Below are 19,305 nucleotides of genomic sequence, written 5' to 3'. Positions count from 1 at the left end.
AGGTTTCAACTTGGACAAGTGCATTTTGAATAGTCAGATCAGGATAGGATGTTGCAGTGAATGGCAGGATGCTGATGACTGTTTTGGAACAGAGGTTGATGGAAGCAAACATGCACAATTCACTGAAAATATCGAGTACCATGCTGGCCTTCATTGTCAGCACATCGAGTTTAGGAGTAGGGATATTATGTTGCAGTTACACAAGACCATTGGTAAGGGCACAGTTGTGTACAGCTTTTTCCCCCTGTTATAGGAAAGACATGGTGACGCTGACCAGAGTGCAGAAGAGATTTACGAGGAAGTCGACTAGACTAGAGGGCCAGAGTTAGGGAGAGATTGGCCACTGGATCTTTTTTCCCTGGAACACAAGAGAATGAAAGGTGACCTCAGAAGTTTACAAAATCAAGAGGGGTCCACATAATCATGGTCTTTTCATCAGGGTTTGGGAGTCCAAAACTTGAGGGTGCTGATACAAGAGAAGTGAGGAGAGATTTAAAAGAAACCTGAGAGGTAACTCCTCTAAATAGAGGGCAGTGAGTACTGGGAATGAGCTATCAGAGGAAGTGGTCAAGACGGAGACGATTGCAATATTTGGATAGGTTCATAGAGAAGAGGGTCTTGGAAATTTTTGAGCTGAAGGTGGGCAAGTGGAACTAGCAGGGAGGATGCTATGGTCAGCATGGAGCAGTTGGGCCGAAGGGCCTTTTTCCATGCTATATCACTCTACGTTAGAGCTTCCTACTATTGTAATAATTACAAATTAAAAGTATGAGTTTTCATTTTTTTTCCTTTTGCTCTCTTGCTGCTTTCCTCCCTTTGTTAGTTCCCTCCTTACAGACAACAGTACAGATGAAAGACCATAATGCAAATGTATAATAGAAAGCAAGAAATATTTTAATTGACAAGGTGTATAACCATGACTTAGTTTTATCAGTTATAGTTTTGTTATATAATGCATCTAGAAATGACTGAAAATATAGAATTCCTGCTCTTTTTGGTACATTCAAAGGAAAATAACAGTTTGCGAGTGCAGGAGTTTAATTATGAGTTGCAGATCACAATTGCTTGCCAATTTGCACTACTCTGCAAAAATACTGTCAGATCTTTCCCATCAGTGTCAAAATTGCTCAACTTGCATCATAAATACAAATGACTCATTGCAGACATGTAAAGTGGATATCTTTTTGTTTGAAGGTGAAAATAAAAAAAATTACAGTTGCTGGCTACCTGAAATAGAAACATTGTGTTAAAAATGCCCATCAGGTCAGTCAGCAATGTTATCTCTGTTTCTTTTACCATGACTGCCTCTGTGGAGAGTGGAACAGAGTTAACATTTCAGGTTCAAAACTGTGAAATAGAAAGAACCGGTTAGTTTTAAGTTGCAAGAAGGCGAATGAAGGGACAGATGGGACAAAAAGGTGGTCTGTGACAGGCTGAGGCAGGGGTTATCATGAGGATCAGAGGCAGTGGTCCTCTCGTTGGTGGATTAATGGAGATAATACAAGCAGAGCATAGAGTATTGTGAAATAAAGGGCTGGGGACATATCCGGCAAATCAGGCTACACACGAGTCAATATGATGGTTGACTTGCACCAGAAATGGGCTGTTCTGATACGGAGAAGGAAAATATATTTCTTGAAGTTCCCGAATTTTACACCTAGTCTGGAAGGTTGTTGTTGATCTTGCATCGACCATTGTTGCGATTGGAGGCACGATATTTATGTGCCATATTGATAGGAATTTCAGGGAGACTTCACCAACATGTCCCTGCATCACCTGATAACTGAACATTCAACTCTATTATAAAAGGGAAATTGATGTGGAAACTTTAGAAGATACTGCCCTAAAAGCACAACTAATAAAAAAAATTTAGCATCAGGATGTGCTTCTGTGTAAGTATATGTGATTTACTCAATTGATTTGTAGATTTCTTTTTCTACTTTCACCTTGCGCGTGTACTCCATCTCTGTACAATTTCCTTTAAGTGTTTGATGGAGCCACCTCAATTTAGCAGGTTCCCTGTAGATATTTCAAAGAATATATTCATAGATTGTAATTTGCTCTGTGACAGGTCAGACAAAGAGCATTAACCTTCCCCGGGAAATATGACTGTATATCCCATACACAAAGGTTGGTTACAATTTAGCATCCAGTTAATATAAAACTACAACCTCACCCTGTAAATTGTTGTTGCCTCTTAGTTTAGCAGATGTGCTGGCATTTCAGTTGATGAGTATTGATCCATCTGTCCTCTTAGTCTTGAGGATAGTAATTGCTTTTTTATTAAAGGAAATACTAATTAAAAAAAAATTCTGTTCATAAATAGAAAATTTAATTCACACAATTATTCAATGAAAACATTTTAATGTAAACTTCAAATATAATATGCATAAAGATTGCCATATGTATTCTTTAATTGTTTGCTAATTTATTGAGCATGTTAGTTGGTGTATTTGTGTTTGTTTTAATCGACTTAATTTTGTGTTTTTTTTAAGGCAGTCTATTCAAAACACGTTGCACAAGCTGTAAAAATGTATCAGAGAATTACAGGAGTCCTATCTGTCCGGCCTTAGCTGGAAAAGGGTAATGACTTCATAAAACTAATATTTGTGATGCATCTGTTGTATTTCTAGTGCAGATAAAAAAAATCAATTTTGCAGCCTGCTCTGATATTTAATTTTGGCTTTCCTTCAGGATTGCATTGTCTTTTTTCAAAAATCAGTGAGAGTTACTATCTGTATATTGCATATTTAGTCCAGTTAATAATTTTTATTTACGTTGTAATATCCTAATCATGATGAGTTAGATTGACTTTGAAAGACTTTTGGATTGGGTGAAACGTGTCGTGAATGGGCCACTTGGAAATTAGGCCAAGCGATGTTTACCAGAAATAAACAAAATGATATCACTTTACAAGGTGTAAACTGATACGCTGAATGAAAGCTGTGTAATGTTTAATAGAGGCTGATAATGGTTTATTTTTAATGTTTATTTTTTCTTTCAAGTGCACCAGATCCTGATACAGAAGATGCCAGAATCCCGGTTGAGAACCTTCCCAGGTAGATATAATTGTATTGAGGTGTATAGTGGTCCTGAAGTACTTGTTTCACACTATACCAAAAGTAGGTAAATCTGCTATAGTTCCTTCACAGATCTGCAGTAACATTTTATCTATAAAATGTCCAACTTGCCATTGAAATAATTTCATGTTTAAATTTATCAAGATAGTTTCTTAAAAGTTAATGATTAGAGTTAAGAATTAAATACAAACTATTCTATAGCACCTTATCACATCTCACAAAGCTTTCTAGGCATGTAGTAAATGAAAATTCACTAAAACCTGAGCAGAAGATACTGGAAAAATTCAGTATGTGGGGCAGTATCTGTGGAAAGAGAAAATGTGCTTATTAGTTTGGATCAATATTATCTTCAAATGTTCTGCGAGCAAAGTTTTCTCATTCAGTATGTTGTTTAGTTTTGTGATATCTATCAATGTTTTTGTGTAGCTCCGGAAATAGTTTTGGTAGAGGCCTTGTGTATCTTTTTCTTGGTCATTTAGCTGATAGTATTACGTAGCCTAGAGGATAAAGATGAGAGCATCATCTGCAAGAAATCATAATTTGTTTAATATACACAAGCATTGTCACAGGAGAGCAGCATCCATCATCAGGGAACCCCACCATCCAGGACATGCTGCCATCAGGAAGAAGGTACAGGAGCTTCATTGAAAGAAAACAGGAATCATTCTGAGCATAAGGTGAAGAATTAAAGTTGTAATGAGCAATAACCATAATGTTCTAAAAAGAGCCAAATGCAAGTCTCTTTCACTCATAGGTATGATTTGGGTCCCAGACAATGGGGAAATATTAGAAGGACAGGTGTTATACTTCCTGTTTCTTTGGATACTGAGGGATGTAAGGGTAACTAAGAAGTAGTTAGAGAGTACTGGAGTGAATGATCTCTTTGGAATGCTGGGAAAGGAAACTTATTTTGGTAATTGTGCTAGATGTGTCAATGTTTGATTGTTAGTGATATCAAGGTTTAGCTTATCAGGATTCTGGAAAAAAGCGTAAGGGGTGCAATAACTTTCAGACAACTGCTGGAAATTGAGAGCACAGTCAGCCAGAGTGGAAAGGAATCCTTAGTAAAGGGAAAAAAATAGAAAGCACCAGTTACAAAAACTGGCATAATCAAATTATGAAATTGGTGAAATAAAACCTAGGAGGTGAGGTGGAAAGTTGCACAGTCATGGGAACGGTAGAAGTTCGTTGTAATGGGCTTGTGGTGGATCTTGGGTCAGTATTCTAATCCTGTTTCCAGAAGTGGGCAGAAAGAAATTTAGTAGGGGTTGGCAGCAAAGATTTTATTTTGATTTTTGCTTTCAGGAAGAGTATGAAACTAGAACAATAAACTCATAGCATGGAAACAGCCCCTTTGGCCCAGTTGGTCCATGGAGTCCAATGTGCCACACCAAAGAGAGTTCCATTTGATAGTGTTTGGTCCATAACCTTCTGAACCTTTCCAATTCATGCACCTATCCAACTGTTTGAAAAGTTGTTATTCTGCCTGCCTTAACCACTTGCTCTGCTGACTCATTCCACAACCCTTCGTGTTATTTAAAAAAAAGTTGCCCTTCAAGATTTTATAGTCTTTCTCCTATCGTCTTAAACCTCCCCTCAAGTTCTTGACTTCAGGAAAAGACGGAGTGCATTCATTCTATCTATGCCCCTCATGATTTTATACTCCTCTATACCCGTAAGTTTCGTACATTGTATGGAATGAAGACTTAGCCAGTCCAATCTCTTCCTATAATTGTCTCTCAGTAATTGGGAGATTCTCTCAGAATGTTGTGCAACATTCCCTGAAGGTTAACTTGCAGGTTGAATCAGTGGCAAGGAAAACAAATGCAGGGTGCTGAATCTGTGGAATTCATTGACTTGGATGACTGTGTATATTGAGTATATTTAAGGTGGAGGTTGATAGATTTTTGATTAGTCAGGACATGAAAGGTTACAGGGAGAAGGCAGGAAAATAGGGTTGGGAGGGATAATCAGCAATAATGGAATGGCAGAGCAGACTCGACAGGCCGAATGGCCTAATCCTAATCCTGCTCCTATATCTTATGGCCTTGAGGAAGGGTAGCACACTTCAAAGATTATTTCTGGCCAGGAGTTTTTAGATTCAGTGGCCTGTTTTTGAACTGTAAAATTTTTGAGATAAATGGCACAGAAATGATAATGATGACACATTTAAGATCCTGAACTTCAGCACTGAAGAATAAAATGAAGTTGAGCCTCAGTCGTTGGATTAGTCCAGACATTGACTCCACCTAAACTGGTAAATTAGTTTATTATTGTCACATCTACCAAGGTGCATTGAAAAACTTGTATACCATTCATACAGATATATTTATTACAGCAATGCATTGAGGTGGTACAAGATAAACCAATAACAGTGCAGAACAAAGTATTACAGTTAAGAAAATTCAGTACAGGGAGACAATAGGATGCAAGCTCATTAAGAAGTAATAGTAGTGGTGGTGGTGGTGGTAGTAGTAGTAGTAGTCATAACAAAATGGATTGTGAGGTCAGGAGCTCATCTTATCGTACCAGTGAACTGATCAATAGTCTTGTACCAGTGGAATAGGAGCTCTCCTTGAGCCTGGTGTCTTTTGTATCTTCTACCTGATTGGGGGGGTGGGGGACAGAAGAGAAAATGTCTGTGGCAGGTGGGGCTTTGATTATATTAGCTGCTTTACCAAAGCAATTAGAAATGCAGTCAGTCCTTTGTGTGGCAACTTGGTCCCACCATATGTTGAGCTGCATCCACAACTCTGCAGTTTCTTACTGTCAAGGGCAGAGTAGCTGCTATACCAAGTATGATGCAGCTGGGTAGGATGCTTTCCAGTGCATTGATTTTAAAAATTGGTCAAGGCCAAAGGAGACATGCCAAATTTCTTTAGCTTCCTGAGAAATTCGAGGTCTTTTGAGCTTTTTTTGGCATGACATTAATGTGTTTGGACCAGAAAGGCCTATTGGTGATGGTCACTCCTGGGAACTTGAACTCTCCAAACTCGGCACTGTTGATGCAAATAGCACATGCACACCCCCCACCCCCCGCTTCCTGAAGTCAATAACCAGCTCTTTTGTTATGAAAGGTTGCTGTCATGACACCATGTCGTTAGTCTCTGCATCTCCTTCCTGTACTTCAGCTCATCATTATTTGAGAAAGAGTATCATCATCATCAAACTTGTAGATGGAGTTAGAGCAGAATCTGGACACACAGTCATAAGTGTATTGGGAATAGTAGAGTAGGCTGGCCAAGGCACACATTAACTTCAGCCTCCCAGACAACCTCAGCCACTGCAATTTGCTTGCCACTGGCAGCCAGCATCTCCCTGGCCTTGCACTCAGCTGGACAGTAAAGACATGCATGTAGGACTATTGCTTCCTGACTGCACCTCTGCCATCAGTACTGCAATTCGACAGAGAAAGTACTCAGGAAGCTGAATAGGCTAAAGGTCGATAAATCTCCTGGACCAGATGGAATGCACCCGCATGTTCTGAAGGAAGTAGCTGTGCAGATTGCGAAGGCATTAGCGATGAACTTTCAAAAGTCGATAGATTCTGGCATGGTTTCAGAGGACTGGAAGATTGCAAATGTCACTCCACTATTTAAGAAGGGGGCAAGGAAGCAAAAAGGAAATTATAGACCTGTAGGCTTGACATCGGTGGTTGGGAAGTTGTTGGAGTCGATTGTCAAGGATGAGGTTACAGAGTACCTGGAGGCATATGACAAGATAGGCAGAAACTCAGCATGGATTCCTTAAAGGAAAATCCTGCCTGACAAACCTATTACAGTTTTTTGAGGAAATTACCAGTAGGCTAGACAAGGGAGATGCAGTGGATGTTGTATATTTGGATTTTCAGAAGGCCTTTGACAAGGTGCCACACATGAGGCTACTTAACAAGATAAGAGCCCATGGAATTACGGGAAAGTTACATACGTGGATAGAGCATTGGCTGATTGGCAGGAAACAGAGAGTGGGAATAAAGGGATCCTATTCTGGTTGGCTGCCGGTTACCAGTGGTGTTCCACAGGGGTCCGTGTTGGGGCCGCTTCTCTTTATATTGTACATCAACGATTCGGATTATGGAATAGATGGCTTTGTGGCTAAGTTTGCTGACGATATGAAGATAGGTGGAGGGGCCGGTAGTGCTGAGGAAACGGAGAGTCTGCAGAGAGACTTGGATAGATTAGAAGAATGGGCAAAGAAGTGGCAAATGAAGTACAATGTTGGAAAGTGTATGGTTATGCACTTTGGCATAAGTAATAAACGGGCAGACTATTATTTAAATGGGGAAAGAATTCAAAGTTCTGAGATGCAACGGGACTTGGGAGTCCTCGTACAGGATACCCTTAAGGTTAACCTCCCGGTTGAGTCAGTAGTGAAGAAGGCGAATGCAATGTTGGCATTCATTTCTAGAGGAATAGAGTGTAGGAGCAGGGATGTGATGTTGAGGCTCTATAAGGCGCTGGTGAGACCTCACTTGGAGTACTGTGGGCAGTTTTGGTCTCCTTATGTAAGAAAGGATGTGCTGACATTGGAGAAGGTACAGAGAAGATTCACTAGAATGATTCCGGGAATGAGAGGGTTACCATGTGAGGAACGTTTGTCCGCTCTTGGACTGTATTCCTTGGAGTTTAGAAGAATGAGGGGAGACCTCATAGAAACATTTCGAATGTTGAAAGCCATGGACAGAGTGGATGTGGCAAAGTTGTTTCCCATGATGGGGGGAGTCTAGTACGAGAGGGCATGACTTAAGGATTGAAGGGCGCCCATTCAGAACAGAAATGCGAAGAAATTTTTTTAGTCAGAGAGTGGTGAATCTATGGAATTTGTTGCCACAGGCAGCAGTGGAGGCCAAGTCATTGGGTGTATTTAAGGCAGAGGTTGATAAGTATCTGAGTAGCCAGGGCATGAAAGGTTATGCTGAGAAGGCGGGGGAGTGGGACTAAATGGGAGAATGGATCAGCTCATGATAAAATGGCGGAGCAGACTCAATGGGCCGAATGGCCGACTTCTGCTCCTTTGTCTTATGGTCTTACAATTCAAAGCAAACTCATATCCAAACTTCTAGACTTAATTTTGCAAAATTAGTTGTTGACTTTCTGACCAACAGATTGCAGTCAGCAAGGATACAGCAATACCTCAGCCAGGATTTTATTCAGAGAAGGGTCCTAACTAGGACTAGACAACATATTGTTTCACATATCCTATGAAAAACAGGTTTAGTTGTGACTGCGGTGATCATCATAATGCCTTCTCATCGCAAGGTGTTTATTGGAATCTAATGAGAAGCTCAATGTGAGAGGATTAAGTCTGGTGGAAGAGAGTGGTGGTAGATTGGGCAAGAGAGGGTGTTCGTGGTCATTATAATTGATTATTTTGTTTAGTCAATGTTGAAATGTTCTGTAGATCCCCAGCAAAGAAATAATTAAAAATCTAAAGATTTGGAGTTGCATCATGTAAGGCTTGGACATGTGTCCTGTCCTTGTCCTGCTCTTCCATTTGTTTCTTATGTGCTAATTTCTGATCATGTGCTTTAACACAAGAGGAAATTAAACTTTCTAATTTTGTTCTTTAATGTAGAATTCTTAACACGTGTATTTTTTTTAGATGTGAAGAGATGGGCTGTAATGGTCTGCTTCGTCCGCACGTCGTGTGGTTTGGAGAAACTCTAGATTCAGATGTCCTGATGGAAGTGAATAAGGAACTAGAGATTTGTGACCTTTGTCTTTTGGCAAGTAGACATTTGCTTACATTACATCACAGGAAGGGTCATTTCAGAATGTGATATGCTCAATGAAAATGATAGCAAGCCTTTGCCCGATGCACTATGCATTGAACTATGAATAGTACAAAATAGATGGCTCACATTTGACTGGCTAACCTGGCACTATTGTATCTTGTCATGCCTGGTAATGCAGAAGTGAGATAGTGGCTTAAGACTTTGAAAGAAAATTACAAAATAATGTTGAAGGTTCAATCATTCATTTTATTGTCACAGTATGCAACTCTCGATATTGGTCTTCTCCAGATGGCCATGAAATACAGAAAAACTGTGGGAGTTCTTGAAAGAAAAGACATCAGCTCCCCCCCCCGACACAAAAAAAAGAAACAAAACTCACAAACCCCAAAACCCCTCCTTCACACAAAAACTAACAGATCACCCACACGGAAAACAGCAGCTAGAACATTAAAAGCCCCAAATCCCCAACCCCCTGCCTCGCAAAAAGAAAACAGCAATGATGACGTCAAACCCCCAACCCCCCCCAAAAAAACACCAATGATAATATCAATCCCCCAACCCCCATCTCTCACACAAAAAACAATAATTACCCATGTAAAACTTGTACCAAAATTGTGTGCTTATATCCAATATACTTATCTTAGAACACAAATAACAGAAAGTCACTGCTTGCCCTGAATGTGAAATAATTATATCCAAGAACATTAATCCTTTGCCTGGCCAGCTATGTATTTTTAAAAAAAAAACATTCTGGGTAACTTTCATTCAGAAGCAAAACCCCTTAAGCTACAGTAAGGAGATCAGGAGTAGATTTTTTTTCAAAGTCAAACTGTTATCCAACAATGTTTTTCTGATGTCAGGATATTCCCTGTGTATGATAGAAAACTATGTTTATTTATCCAAGCTGCTTTCCATCTTTTGAGATGTTCTGTGAAATAATGAAACACAAATATCACCCTCTAATCGTATCTGTCCTGAGAAAGACTTATCTCCGAGAAGAGCCATTGGTGTAACAGTATCGAGAGCCCATCTTTCAAGTCATTCCAAACAAAGTAGAATGTTCTCTTAAATGTTTTTTACTTGTTTCAGTCAGAGGTGCCAGTAAGTTGGCATCACCATTGATGTCTCCTAATTTAATTTACAAGATTTAGGTTTTGTGCCCTTTCTCAAATTGGGTCATTAGCTTTAAGAATAGTGACCATTGATATATTTTTCCTCCTTTAATCAACTAAAATATTGGGAAATATAATTAACAAATTAATTACATGAAAGTTATTTATAATTTTCATTTACTTTCAGAGATTAGGGTTGTCAGTTGTGAGATAATACCTAAATAAATTGCAAAATATAGATGTCTCATGGCTCTGGTAAGGGTGAAGATGTGCAGAGGAGATTCATGAGGATGTTGTGTAGGTGGAAGATTATGAGGAGAGACCGGAGAAGCTAGGTATGTTTTCCTGGAGGGCAGGAAGTTGACAGTGGACATGATTGAGGTTTATAACATTTCAAGAGTTACAGATAGGGAGGACATTAGTCCTCGTTTATTGTCATTTAGAAATACATGCATTAAAAAATGATACAATGTTCCTCCAGAATGATATCACAAGAAAACACAGGACAAACCAAGACTAAAACTGACAAAACCACATAATTATATAGTTACAACAGTGCAAAGCAATACCATAATTTGATAAAGAGCAGACCATGGGCACGGTAAAAAAAAGTCTCAAAGTCCCGATAGACTCATCATCTCACACAGGTGGCAGAAGGGAGGAACTCTCCCCGCCACGAACCTCCAAGCGCAGCCAACTTGCCGATGCAGCACCATTGGAAGCACCGGACCGCAGCGGACTCTGAGTGCGTCCGAAAACTTCAAACCTCCGACCAGCCCCTCTGACACAGCCTCTCCGAGCACCATCTGGAGCTGAGTGCTTCGACCCCACCCCAGCCGCTGAGCAACAAGCAAAGCCGAGGACTTGGGGCCTTTTCTGGAGATTCTGGACCACACAGTAGCAGCAGCAGCAAAGCAGGCATTTCAGAAGTTTCACCAGATGTTCCTCCGTGCTCTCACATCCGTCTCCATCAAATCAGGATTGTGCACGGCACCCTACTTGACAAATAACAGACATCGGCACCGGAGTGGCCGCTGTGAGCTGCGTCGCGCCACCATCTTCTCCTCCCGCCTATAGTGAACAAAACTAGATTTGGGTAAGGTGTAAAAGGTTTAGTGGGCACCTGAAGAACAGCTTTATCATCAGAATGCTGGGTTCTTGGAACACCCTGCCAGAGGAGGGAGTGGTGAAGGCAAATTCACTGACAGTATATAAGAAGTGTGTAGCCCAACACTTAAATTGCTTAGATGTTGAAGTCTGCGGCAGAAGGTGGAATTTGTACAGATTGGTGCCCACTGGCTGGTGTGAACGTGTAGCAAAACTAATCCAAAGACAAAACAATTGCTAGCCTGCAACAACCACGGGGTTGTTATACTTGCACAACACACCCCCCATCTCCAATGAAATGATTGCAAAGAGTCAAATTCCTTATTTTGGTCCCATATTACTAATTAGCAAGCATATAATCTTAAAGCAATATTAAGTAGTCAGCAAAGATATGACCTCCCTCGGTCCAAAGCCGTAAACTGCCTCGAAATAGACAAGAATATGACACTTTTCTTTTTGCTTTTACCACACCCCCACTAATGAGACTAGTTACCATAACAAACATAATAAATGCACAACACAGCATACAATGGCTCTAACACCTTAATTCCTTTTTGGACATTAACATAAGACCAAAATAGGTCATTCTGCCTCTTTTCATGTCTTTTTGCATCTCATAATTCCATTTACTGCATTGCTTCCATAACCTTCAATGACAAAACACTCATTAATCTTCAACTCTGAACTTCTTAATTGACTGTTGACAGCTTTTAGTAGGTAGGACTACAGAAGAATTGCTTATTGTCCCTACCTAGAGTGCAAAGTAATCCTTCCTGATATGACTGATGTCCTAGTTCTAAATTCAATGATAGGTGTCATCTAGGCCAGCCCAGGATGATTTCACCCTTTGGATATCACCTCTCCATATTTAAAAGATTAACACTCCAGTTCATACGATCAATCTTCAAATTAAATGTTAAATGGGAACTAGCTAGATATTTGCACAATTGCATAGTTTGCACTTCTTTGTATTCTAGCTTCTGTGAGATTTAAAAAATCAACTTTCATTAACCTTTTATATTCGTTGATTGCTACAAGAAAAACGGTATTTTGTGACTTCTGTGTGTGGATCTCAATCTCGCTGCAATTTCAGGTTACTTAACTGGGTTTAGATACAATGTAGAACTGATTTAAGGCTAAGACATCTAAATTCTTGCCAAGTCGGTCTGGGACTAATTCATTAAAGAGTTTTCTCTGGCTTGTGAAGGAGGGTCTGTGAATGGATCATTCCCAGTTTAACTGTAGCATGGCTTTCTTTTTTAGTGCAGTAAACATATTAGAACCAAAATATCTATCTGGGTTAAGGCACAAAGCTGTAACACAAAGCGTAGATACAATGTAGCAGCATCTGAAAAGGTAAAGATGTGATGGGCAGTAAGATACTTTACTCTTGCTGAAGTATTTGAAAAGTTTGTTTTAAACCTTCAATCCATATTTTGGATTTGGTGTCAGATGTATTGCTGTTTAAAAAAAACATTGATTTGACAACATCCTCCTTAAACTAGCTGCATTAATCTTTACAGCAAGTTAAATCTTAATATTGGAAGTTTAATGGTTTGCTATATTAAATAAATCTGTGCATTAATTAAACTTGGGATTCCATACAATGCAAGTTAGATTGTGTGCTTACATACCCTTTTGGAATTGTTTACTCAGGTTGGGACTTCATCAATCGTCTATCCAGCAGCATTGTTTGCTCCCCAGGTAGCTGCAAGGGGTGTGCCAGTTGCAGAGTTCAACACTCAAACCTCAAATGCCACCACAAAATTCAGGTAGGTGAACATTGTGCCCTGGTTAGGCACTTACCCAGGTATGTGCCTGTGTTTATGATACAGTGGAGTAAAGAAGTTTGACACCTTTCCTAACAGTAAGCTGACTTTGTTTGAAATTCTGGAGTTCTATGATCTCCTTCTGGAGATGCGTTTGCAGTGTATGATTATCATTAGTTAATTTTAGTTTTTGAATCTGCTGTCATAATACAGGTGAAAATACACCTATTTAATTATTGTATTCTAGTGTAAAGGATTGGTAAGTTCTTCTATGCAAATTATTTTAATATTGATGAATAACATAATTTGCAAGTTTCTTTTTAAATAAACTTGTTTCTTCTTTTCTGTCAACTTTTTTCTTGTGCTTAACAAGGTTCTGCACAAAGTTTTTAAGAAATTTATCATTCACCCAAAGGAGAAAATTAGGTTAATGATGCTTTAAACATTGGGCTAATGTTTGGCAACCCAAATCAGCAGAAAGAATGGATTTGGTGACAAAGGAAATCAAACTAACTTGATGTAAAATAGGATGTTTCATTAATCTTCCCAAATGAATGTGACTCACATTTGACCACTAAAACAGGTTGAAAATGAAGAATCAACTGGAAAAAATGTCCGATATCTTATAGAAATGTTGTTTTCTATATTATTACTACAGGAGGAACAGGTGTTTTAAAAGATAGACATGTTGGTATTTGAACATCTGGGCACTCTGAGTTTACATGATAGGCAGGCCTAATTCAAAAAAAAAAATTGCTTGGCCTAGGCTGCGTTACCTCATTTCATTCACCTCTTTGTAAGATATTCTCTCTGGGCCAGTCCTACATGTTGCATTTGTCAAGAATGCTCTTGTTTCTGCAGGGGTATGTATGCAATTTTCAGGCCTCATTTGCTCCATCAATCTGCTTCCCAAGCTCTCCTCTCCAGCCCTTTTATTTATGCTCACCTTTGTGTGCTCACTTAACTTTACCATTATCAATCAATTCTATCTGAGTGTAAATCAATTGCCAAATGCTACTTGGTTACTTTATGAGGGTGGATGGAAAATGAATGACAGTTACCTTGGCGGGGGGGGGCGGGTACAGAATCACAGAATCAGTGCATGTCAATACCGCTTGATTTGAAGTAGCCCAATAAATTTGTTTACATGGGTCACCTACTTCCTGGCCTAAAATATCTCTTTGTTATGACAGTTCTTCCTTCAATCTTTCTTTTAGATAGGAATAAATTAGACAATAGACAATAGATGCAGGAGTAGGCTATTCGGCCCTTCGAGCCAGCACCGCCATTCACTGTGATCATGGCTGATCATCCACAATCAGTATCCAGTTCCTGCCTTATCCCCATAACCTTTGATTCTGCTATCTTTAAGAGCTCTATCCATCTCTTTTTTGAAAGCATCCAGAGACTTGGCCTCCACAGCCTTCTGGGGCAGAGCATTCCATATATCCACCACTCTCTGGGTGAAAAAGTTTTTCCTGAACTCCGTTCTAAATGGCCTACCCCTAACTCTTAAAACTGTGGCCTCTGGTTCTGGACACACCTATCATGCTTCCTGCCTCCAGCGTGTCCAATCCCTTAATAATCTTAAATGTTTCAATAAGATCCCCTCTCAGCCTTCTAAATTCCAGAGTGTACAAGCCCAGTCGCTCCAATCTTTCGACATATGACAGTCCTGCCATCCCGGGAATTAACCTTGTGAACCTACGCTGCATTCCCTCAATAGCAAGAATGTCCTTCCTCAAATTTGGAGACCAAAACTGCACACAGTACTCCAAGTGTGGTCTGACCAGGGCCCTGTACAACTGCAGAAGGACCTCTTTGCTCTTATACTCAATTCCCCTTGTTATGAAGGCCAGCATGCCATTAGCTTTCTTCACTGCCTGCTGTACTTGCATGCTTGCTTTCAGTGACTGATGTACAAGAACACCTAGATCTCGTTGTGCTTCCCCTTTTCCTAACTTGACTCCATTTAGATAATAATCTGCCTTCCCGTTCTTACCACCAAAGTGGATAACCTCACATTTAACCACATTAAACTGCATCTGCCCACTCACCCAGCCTGTCCAAGTCACCCTGCATTCTCATAACATCCTCCTCACATTTCACACTGCCACCCAGCTTCGTGTCATTGGCAAATTTGCTAATGTTACTTTTAATTCCCTCATCTAAATCATTAATATATATTGTAAACAGCTGCGGTCCCAGCACTGAACCCTGTGGTACCCCACTGGTCACCACCTGCCATTCCGAAAGGGACCCGTTAATCGCTACTCTTTGTTTTCTGTCAGCCAGCCAATTTTCAATCCATGTCAGTACTCTGCCCCCAATACCATGTGCCCTAATTTTGCCCACTAATCTCCTATGTGGGACTTTTCAAAGGCTTTCTGAAAGTCCAGGTACACTACATCCACTGGCTCTCCCTTGTCCATTTTCATAGTTACTTCCTCAAAAAATTCCAGAAGATTAGTCAAGCATGATTTCCCCTTCGTAAATCCATGCTGACTCGGACCAATCCTGTTACTACTGTCCAGATGTGTCGTAATTTCATCTTTTATAATTGACTCCAGCATCTTTCCCACCACCGACATCAGGCTAACCAGTCTATAATTCCCTGTTTTCTCTCGTCCTCTCTTCTTGAAGAGAGGGACAACATTAGCCACCCTCCAATCCACAGGAACTGATCCTGAATCTATAGAACATTGGAAAAGGATTACCAATGCGTCCACGATTTCTAAAGCCACCTCCTTAAGTACCCTGGGATGCAGACCATCAGGTCCCGGGGACTTATCAGCCTTCAGACCCAACAGCCTATCCAACACCACTTCCTGCCTAATATAAATTTCCTTCATTTCATTCCATCTAACATAATTTGACTGAAAGGTAGTTTACTACAAATAGGTGAATAGTTTTTAACATCTTTTGGAAATTAATTTACCTTATCCTTTGTTATAAGACATTTCAATTCATATATGCAGCCAACACATGACAGCTAGTAGAGCTGCTGATTTAAAGCTCCAGTGATCTGAGTTCAATCCCAACTTGGATCCTATCTGTGTAGAAATGGCACAGTCAATTATAACTGCATGAGTTTTTTGCTGGTGCTCCAGCTTCCTCCTGCATCCCAAAGACATTGACAAAGCCACTGTACATTGCCTTTGGCAGTAAACCAAACTATCTGCTGGAAGAATTTAGATTAGATTATGAAGACATGCAGTCCTCTTTTATTGTCATGCATTAAGAAATGATACAATATTTCCTCCGGTGTGATATCACAAAACACAGGACAGACCAAGACTAAAAAAAACTAACAAAACCACATAATTATAACATATAGTTACAACACTGCAACAATACCATAACTTGATGAATAAGTCCATGAGAACATTAAAAGTTCAAAGTTTCACAAATGTCCCACATCTCAGGCAGACGGGAGAAGGAAGAAAAACTCTCCCTGCCATACCCGACCACAGTCCGACTCTGTGTCATCCGAAAACTTCGAGCTCTGATCAGCTCTCTGACACCGAGTACTGAGCACCATCTCTATCCGAATGATTTGACCTCCATTTCGGTCATCAACAGCAGGCAAAGCCGGGGATTTTGAGGCCTTCCCTCCGAAAGATTCCCGACCGCGCAGTAACGACAGCAGGGAACGAGCGTTTCAGAAATTTTTCCAGATGTTCCTCTGTGCTTTCACATCCATCTCCATCAAATCAAAATTGTCCACGGCCCCTATTTGGTGGGTCGAGCAGTCCCACTACTTGTCTAGACGTTATGTGGAATAAAGAAGCTAGCTGCTGCTCAACATACTGAGTTCTTCCAGTTGATTTTTTTGTTCCAGATGCCATCATCTGTAGCCTGTGTCTCAAGAGTAAGGAAAATCTGGGGAATAAAACAGGATTCCTGTAAATAGGCACTGGATGGTTAGCAGAACTCAGTGGAATTGAAAGCTGGTTTCTATACCGTATGACATTTTTCACGCAGATAAAAGACCAAAATAACTGAGAAATGACTCAGTTTAAGGGAAATAAAATAGTTTGACTGCAACATCCCTGCTAGAAAATAAAGCAACACAAAAAGTCAAACACGAGGAAGTCTGCAGATGCTGGAAATTCAAGCAACACACACAAAAAATGTTGGTAAACACAGCAGTCCAGGCAGCATCTATAGGAAGAGGTACAGTCGACGTTTCGGGCCGAGACCATTTGTCAGGACTAACTGAAAGAAGAGATAGTAAGAGATTTGAGAGGGGGAGGGGGAGATCCAAAATGATAGGAGAAGACAGGAGGGGGAGGGATGGAGCTAAGAGCTGGAAAGTTGATTGGCAAAAGGGATACGAGGCTGGAGAAGGGAGAGGATCATGGGATGGGAGGCCTAGGGAGAAAGAAAGGGGGAGGAGAGAATCCCAGAGGATGGGCAAGGTGTTGTAGTGAGAGGGACAGAGGGAGAAAAAAAGAGAGGGAAAAAAGGAGGAAAATTAAAAAATAATAAAAATAAATAAGGGATGGGGTACAAAGGGGAGGTGGGGCATTAACGGAAGTTAGAGAAGTCAATGTTCATGCCATCAGGTCGGAGGCTATCCAGACGGAATATAAGGTGGTGTTCCTCCAACCTGAGTGTGGCTTCATCTTTACAGTAGAGGAGGCCGTGGATAGACATATCAAAATGGGAATGGGACGTGGAATTAAAATGTGTGTCCACTGGGAGATCCTGCTTTCTCTGGCAGACAGAGCGTAAGTGTTCAGCGAAACGGTCTCCCAGCCTGCGTCGGGTCTTGCCAATATATAGAAGGCCACATTGGGAGCACCGGACACAGTACATCACCCCAGCGGACTCACAGGTGAAGTGTCGCCTCACCTGGAAGGACTGTCTGGGGCCCTGAATGGAAGTGTAAGGGCATGTGTAGCACTTGTTCTGCTTACAAGGATAAGTTGTGGAAGGGAGATCGGTGGGAAAGGATGGGGGGGGAACGAATGGACAAGAAAGTCGCGTAGGGAGCGATCCGTGTGGAAAACAGAAAGGGGGGGGAGGGAAAGATGTGCTTGGTGGTGGGATCCCGTTGGAGGTGGCACAAAAAGTCCCATGTTTTCATTCCTATCTGATGCACTCAACAAAAAATCCAAATACTCTTCATAATGTGTCTTAGAAATTTTAGGTTACATATCTTCCATTCATACCTTTGCACATTTTAAAGATAAATTCCAGTTGTACTCAATGGAAGTAAGTAGTTTATTGGTCTAATGCTTTATATTTTTCTTTGCAGATTTTATTTTAAAGGCCCATGTGGAACAACACTACCACCAGCACTGGCTCGTCATGAAAGTGAAGTTATTTTTTAAGAAAATTACACAAATATTCACACAATTAGGCAATGAACAATTCATGGGTCATATTTTAAGATTAAGCACTTTAACATATTGTGGTGTTTTCAATAATAAGAAATGACTACCACTGATTCATTTACAATGTTCAGTGAAACTAAAGAGTAAATAATTTTAGTTAATGATTAACAACACAATTCTTAACTGTTTTATTGTAGGATTTATAAGGTAGTTTCTGATGGCTCCTATCAGATAATTAGTACTACTAGAATTAATGTATGCATTAGCAAATTTCTCTATAATAAAACAACTGAAATTGTTGGTGGTCCTATTTTTGTCTTTACAAATGGAACACTGCTACATATGAAAACACTTAAGTGTGTCTGCAATTCATGTTTCAAAGCAGCAAGTCCTCAACTGCCCCAGTCGGGTACATTTGAGCAATTGTGTTTGTAAATTTTGGGTAAAGCCCTCCCCAACATTGAGCACATCTACATGAAACGTCGCAGGAAAGCAGCATTCATCATCAAAGACCCCCGCCAGTCAGGACATGCTTTCTTGTTGTTGCCATCAGGAAGGTCTCAGGACTCACACCGCCAGGTTTAGGAACAGTTATTACCCCTCAACCATCAGGCTCTTAAACCAAAAGGGATAACTTCACTCAACTTCACTTGCCCCATCATTGGAATGTCCCCACAACTTACTAATAATAAATGACTAAGCAAGGAATTTATTTTTCTCCTTTGTGTTTGCACAGTTTGTTTTCTTTTGCACATTGGTTGTTTGTCCATTCTGTTGGGTGCGGTCTTTCATCATTTCTGTTGTGTTTCTTGGATTTACTGTGTATGCAAGAAAATTAATCTCGGGGTTATATGTATATGGTGACATATACTGGATGTATTTTAGTAATAAATTTACTTTGAACATTGAATTTACTTGAACTTTAAAACATGTAGCAAGTGCAAAATTCTTTTCCAGTAGTTTAAGTAAAATTGAATCTAGTTAAAATAATGGTGGCATGGTAAAATGCTTCACATAACACTCTTCCAGCATCAGCAACCTGGGTTCATTTCTGCTGGGTGCTCCTGTTTCCTCCCACATTCCAAAGATACACAGATTAGTAAGTGAATCGGTTACGTGTGTAATTGGGCAGTATGGGTGTAGTTGGACCAGAAGTGTCTG

General features: G+C 40.2%; 1 protein-coding gene across 1 annotated transcript in view; it reads left to right on the top strand.

Moving 5' to 3' along the window:
* The window catches only part of sirt5 (sirtuin 5), a 31,933-nt gene extending 12,628 nt beyond the window's left edge, over positions 1-19,305 (top strand). Inside the window, exons 5-9 of the mRNA XM_063069951.1 lie at positions 2,496-2,583; positions 3,006-3,059; positions 8,682-8,805; positions 12,690-12,805; positions 18,066-19,305. Coding sequence (XP_062926021.1) covers positions 2,496-2,583; positions 3,006-3,059; positions 8,682-8,805; positions 12,690-12,805; positions 18,066-18,141 — 458 coding nt within the window. The 3' untranslated portion in view covers positions 18,142-19,305. The remainder of the gene's footprint in view (positions 1-2,495; positions 2,584-3,005; positions 3,060-8,681; positions 8,806-12,689; positions 12,806-18,065) is intronic.

Source organism: Mobula hypostoma, chromosome 17 (genome assembly GCF_963921235.1).
Source record: "Mobula hypostoma chromosome 17, sMobHyp1.1, whole genome shotgun sequence".
NCBI lineage: Eukaryota > Metazoa > Chordata > Chondrichthyes > Myliobatiformes > Myliobatidae > Mobula > Mobula hypostoma.
This window is presented reverse-complemented; position numbering and strand designations above follow the sequence as displayed.